The sequence below is a fragment of the Macadamia integrifolia genome, chromosome 5 (assembly GCF_013358625.1).
Source record: "Macadamia integrifolia cultivar HAES 741 chromosome 5, SCU_Mint_v3, whole genome shotgun sequence".
Lineage (NCBI taxonomy): Eukaryota > Viridiplantae > Streptophyta > Magnoliopsida > Proteales > Proteaceae > Macadamia > Macadamia integrifolia.
In genome coordinates, this window is record NC_056561.1 from 6,927,562 (window position 1) to 6,933,852 (window position 6,291).

Genomic DNA, 6,291 nt, shown 5'->3' on the forward strand with positions numbered 1-6,291 from the left:
ACCAAACGGTGTTCAGATATGTGGCTTGACTTGTTTCTAGGAATGATCATTGTGATAATACCAAAATCTAAAATATGTGGCTTGACTTGTTTCTAGGAATGATCATTGTGATAATACCAAAATCTAAAACCCAGTAATAGCAGTGAGAAGGAAAAATAAGAAGAAAAAATTGGAGAAGAAGAAGAGCGATCGTTTTTCCTGGCAGTCCCCCCCCCATCTCACTGTATAAATCGAACCAAATTACATAAAAAGGAAACTAGTCATAGTCATAGTCTAACTAGGAAACAAATCTTTACCTTTTGGAAACAAATAAACCAAAAGCAAAAGTAGTTAATAACTAACTCTAACTTGCTGCCCAAGACGTAATACGATGGGGACATTCCTCCTTTTGTATTCAACAACAACAACAGTAACAATAACGCCTTACCCCAACTATATGGGGTCGGCCACATGGATCCTCTCTCTCTCTCTCTTTTTATTTTTTATTTTTTAATTAACCTTACAACAACAAACAACTCAGCCTTTTCTCAACTGATTGAGGTCGGCTACATGGATTTGTCAAAGAAGAAGATAAAATAAAGAAGGGGTAAAAGGGGAAAAGATAAAGAAAAGAAGTGATGTAGATCGATTTAAGTAGAAGAACGGCAAAAGGCTGGCCAAACCAACCCCCAATCGTCCCAAGCTGGTCCAACTATCCCAGGCCAGGATGGACAGCTGTAGAGCACTACTGATTTCAGTCTTGTGAGGAATTTTGTCTTATTCAAAGTCTTGGACAGCAAGGAAGGCTGTTACCAAATTGCAAGTTTCTTAAACAATTAATTTCCTTCTCTGCAACAGTGTTTAGGAAGTCTTTTATTTCCTTTTTGAGTTTATTCTTCTTGTACAAGGAAGAACTCTTCTAGAGATTTTCTTTCTTATTAGTTTCATTTTCTATTTATTTCCTTTGTAGTATGTTTCTATTTTAATTCTTTTTGGCAAGTCTTAAGCCTATATAATGTAATGATCCTTGGGAGATCACACGCGATTTGAAGTAATAAAAACGTGTTTGTTTACAAACTGATTGTCTGTGAGATACAGTTGGGGTGAGAGGCCTTTGCGTGGGTGAGATGCCTAGGGAAGAGTGAGAAACTCGACCCATTATCCTTTTCTTCTTTCCCCTTCCTCTGTTGATACACTTGCAACTGTTGATACAGTTGGGGTAAGAGGCCTTTGAGTAGGTGAGGCATTGCTTTCTTACGCTGCTGATACACTTGCAATGGTGGAGGAGAGGATACAATTGGAACATCATCAAAAGGCATAAGGACCGGCCTAAGTGGTGTGCAATTACTTTCAATCTCAAGATTAGAACTAGGCACTTTAGGAACAAAATATGGAGTACTTCAAAGAAGGTAACATGGTGCACAATTACTATCAATCTCAAGATTAGAACCAGGCACATGAGGAACAAAATATGGAGTACTTCAAAGAAGGTAACATTGGCACTAAAAAATTGCTAATGAGTAATTGGGATTTTACATTTGTACCCTTTCTGGGTTTTAGAATAATGAAGGAAAATACACTTTACAGCCCTGAGAGACAACTTATCTACTTGAGGTTATAAAATATGAGCAAAGCAAACATAGCCAAAAACCCGAGGCGGCAAAGAAAACAAGGGTGTTCTGGGAAACATAATAGATAATGATGAATGGTTATTTAAAACATCTGATTGATCATTGATCAAATAACATGCAATGAGTATGGCTTCACACAAAAAATGTTTTGGAACATTCATATGTGATGCGGATTTGGGTTCCAAAACTGGAATCGGATCGCTTATGAGCCCACAAGATTAATATATAGCTAATGTAGACTAGGATAGGGGTCTAACCAAGTCTCAACTACAGGAACTTCTAAACAAAGAACAACTAGCAATTACCCATGGATAGGTAGCAATCAACAGACCAGAATAAAGGAAGAATTAATTCTCAGAAAATAAGAATTCAATCCCACACAGTCCTCCTTAAACTCAGATTATAAACCAGCAAATAGAGTTAATTCAGGTACAGAAATAGGCTTTTAACAGTGTATAACCAGAAGAGTATTCACTGGAACAAAAAAGGAAAGAATCTCCCTATCGGTTTTGGTTTCCACCACTACAGTCCAAAAAAGCAGAGATTTTAATTATCTCTGAGAAGGATGATCAGAACAGCCCCTCAGTAAGGTCGAGTGTCCCTTTGATAGGCAGGAAGGATCGACCAGAAATTCATCCACAATCAAGGGCAGTAGATGCTATAGGGAGCTGGGGTCGATTACTCAGTTTAGAGTATTTTCTGGGCAGAATCTGAAGTGTAAATACCTGATTTGTAGAACAGCAACAGCACCTTGTAAATAAAACTTGAAGAAGAAAAAGAACACTTGAAAGGAACCTCTCGGGCTTCACACCGCAAAGAGTCAATTGGATCAAACACCAATTCCTTCAGCCTTGATCAAACAGAAGACCACCACTTTGATCACACACAAAGCAAAGAAGAGCAACAACAACATGGTTTTTTCATTCATAAATCGTTCCAGGCTTAATGGGAGCCCTTTTCTTTATTTATAATAATGATGTGGGTTACATAAAATAGAAACTAACTTTAGTTTCCAAAAACTGAAATTGAAACTTACAAAATAGATGGTCCTCTAGTTACTAAAACTGGAAATAGAAACTAAGAATTAAAGTACTTAAACTAGAAACTAAATAAACTGGATTTAGAAACTAAATAATAAACTAAATAACCCCATCAATGCCCAACTAAAAAGGAAACTAACTAGTAATCCCGTACTCAATCTTAGAATCCCTCTTTTAGACCTGTAAAAGTGGTTTATTACACTCAAAGCACATGCATCAAAGGCCCAACATGTATGGAACCCAACCCTAGGCTTATTCCTAATAAAACAAGCCTATTTTGGTTATTAATCTGCATCAGCTCTCCCCATCTTGAAAAAATTCGTCCTCGAATTTTGCAGTGATGAGGTGGAAACAACATGTGAATAGCTGTCGTAACTGTTCCCAAACAGAATTCAAGTTGCTTGTAGACTTTTGGAAGGTAGTCTTCAAGGCGTGAAACTTTCTCTTCAAAGAACCATGATGGCATAACAAACTCTATATGCTCAACCTCTGAATTAATACCAACTGTGAATGTCGTATGCATAGAGTCATCAATGTTGGTAACATTCTCATCAAGGATTGGAGGAACAAGCTCTTCCTTTTCAGCATGAATCTCAAAGACTTGTGGAGTGACTTCACCCACTACCTCATCTTCCACGGCCTCAGTCTTGGCGCTGATGCGGTCTAAAGATGGTAAGGCAGTGCTCCGCCTTATGCGAAGTGGCGCCTTATGGTTTTTTTTATAAACACATTTTAAAATTACTTGATGAAGATTCCAAATATAGATTTTTTATTGGTAGGTGTATGGTTTTGTTAACACTTGAGATGTATGGGATCAGCTTTACTCCACAAAAAATAACCAAAACAAACAAAACAAAAACACGATTCACAAACAGGGTTTGGATTTTGTCAAGGGTTTTAAGAAAGGGCTTTGGGAAGGAATCAAGGAACAAGGAAGAACCACTAATCCAGGCGACCATTTTGCTCTGGCAGCGATGAGCTTCATTCTTCTTTGACAGGAGTAGAAATATAGTAGATGACCTTAGGGCTTAAGCACTCATTTTGGCATCATAGAGGTAAGTATAATAAATACTTGTATTTTTTATGTCTTTTCTTAATATTTATAATTTTGCTTCATAATTATGTATTTATATTATATGTTAATATGATTGATGATTGATGATTGATGATTGATGAAGATGAACTTAGTTTATTCACTTTATTGATTTGTTTTCTTGATGAATATCTTACATTGGTATGAATATAAACCTTTAATAATTATTTAACATAAGAGTAATAGGATTCAACTAGGATTTGAGCCAAATAGATTGGTTTTATAAAAAAATTACATAGGAACACTTTAGTCGATAAGGCGAAGCTTTATGCCCGCCTTATCTCTAAGGCGCTCCGAAAGACCCTCAAACGCCTCCGTTGCCTTACCACCTTAAAAACTATGTTCTCCACCTATGATTGTATTTGGATCTATTTATTATAAATATACGATGGATGGAGACTACTGAAAATATATCGGCTGCTCCTCTCCCTTGCCGTCTCTCTTCTTCTTCCCTAATCCCTTTGTCTCTCTTCTTTCTTCTTCTTTGATTATGGTTCTCAAATTTCTACACAACTTTATGAGGTCGGCTAATAAGGAAAACTGAATTGTAAATAGAGGGAGGGAAGGAGTGGGGGGGGGGGGGAAGAGATGAGAAGTGAACAATGATGTGGGTAGGGCTGTCAAAAGGACTTGAACTGACCAAAACATGGTTCAGTTCTGTCCCAAGTTTGGACCTGGTTTAGTCCCATCGAGCCTGCCTTGTTGGCCCCAATTTTGCACCTATGCTGGTCCACTCCTGCAGCCATCGAACCGGCATAGCAGCCTCTTGAATAGTGCATATTTTACTTCCCTAATTGGTCTTCTAGAAGAGCCCAAGCAGCCATTGACCTTAGGGTATGAGATTAAATAGGGAAGAGGAAGGATCTCAATTGGGATATCTACCTTCACTATAATGTTGGATGGATAATATCTTTAATTCTTAATTAAATATATTTGTCAATATATAACTCTTATCTTTCTCTCAAAGTAGTAGTTTATTATGCTTAGGTCTTTTTACTTAACAATATCACAAACGTACCTTAGGGGATGGAATAATAACTGTCACTACCTTAGTCCATCACAAATTCCATATATAGAGAATTTGAACCTATGATTGGATGACCAAAAGATTTTAAAAATATTTATGAAACAAATGTAATACTAGTTCATATTTTTCAAAACTTTTTGTAAGCAATTTACAAAATGTACCACTAGATCTGGATTTTGTCTAATCATGTTCAGATAATCTCTCTTTGATATTTTCCCTAATGAAAGTGGATTCCTTATCGAACATCTTAGTCATTCATAGGCAAACACCATAGATCCAGCACATTGACATATAGTTAGCGAGACATCAACCATTGGTACAACAAAACCCCAAATGTCTAACTACAACAATAAGGACCTCTCAGATCTAGGGATCAATAGTAATCTACCAATGAGTATCTTATTCTTTAAACAACTGACAAGAATCTATTCAAGATTCCCATGTGATCCAGTTCAATGTACACATGTATGTCACTCACACTTGTGTCTCAGAATCAACACTCCTAAGAGCACACGCGTTAATATGAACAAAATACTTGATTCCCTCACTAGCTATTAACAATTACTGATTAAGACCTATGGACAATCAAAGCCTGGTAAATATCATGAACCCATAAACATAAATAAACTCTTTATTAATCAATTTAATGGAGACAATTCCAACATTGGTCAACACAAATTTTTGACGACATGTGAAAAAGGAAATATTGTCCCTATAACTGATTCACATTGGTGGGATAAAAGGATTGGTATGGCTGTTGGGAGTTTTTTATTTCATGGGAAAAACACACATGTATCTTCCAAAAGAAAACATGCTTATGCTTAAGCTTCACCCATATCACTTGTAGAGGTATTCAAGCTACACATGGAGGAGTTGCGTGCAAAGCAAGAAGAGATCTCTAGGAGAGATGATGAGATTAGAGTTTTGGAAGCTATAGTCAAGACACTGGGTGGAAAAAAAGATTCATCAGCCACAAATATGTGAGTTCAATGTTGTGAATGTAATATTTACTGTAATATTGGATATGATGCTTTCTGGAGTTTTGAACCTATTCAAAGGTGCCTAATAAGGAAATAGATGTGCTTGATTAGGCCCTCTTTGGTATGATTTATGTTTCTATTTAACTGATGCATTTTTATTTTGCAGGTGTTTTGGTATAGTTTATGACCTTTATTTGTATTTAACTTAATATAAATTAAAATAAATTAAAAGTCACAAATACTGAAGAGCTTCTTTATGATTTATGATCACAAATCAATTATTTTGATTTAAATGATACCCTTTAATGAGCACATGTTCTATCTAACTGCTCAAAATCAAGGGTAAAAAGATCTTTTGATCTAATAAAAGCAAATATAATCAAACTCTCCTTCGCTGTTTTCTCTCTCGGCCATTTGTTGGAGAATCAATGTCAGAGAGCATCGATCATCTGCAAGTGTCAATGCTGCAATTGGTGGCATAGAACCAAGGTCATACACAGTAGGAGATGACAACCAATGACAGTCAATTGATCTTGTGGAG

General features: G+C 36.4%; 1 protein-coding gene across 2 annotated transcripts in view; it reads left to right on the top strand.

The window, feature by feature from the left end:
* Positions 1-5,874, top strand: part of LOC122080330 — a 17,265-nt gene extending 11,391 nt beyond the window's left edge. For both annotated transcript variants that reach the window (XM_042647280.1, XM_042647279.1), the window contains exon 3: positions 5,618-5,874. In XM_042647280.1, coding sequence (XP_042503214.1) covers positions 5,618-5,754 — 137 coding nt within the window. In that variant the 3' untranslated portion in view covers positions 5,755-5,874. The remainder of the gene's footprint in view (positions 1-5,617) is intronic.
* The last annotated feature ends 417 nt before the right edge of the window (positions 5,875-6,291 follow it).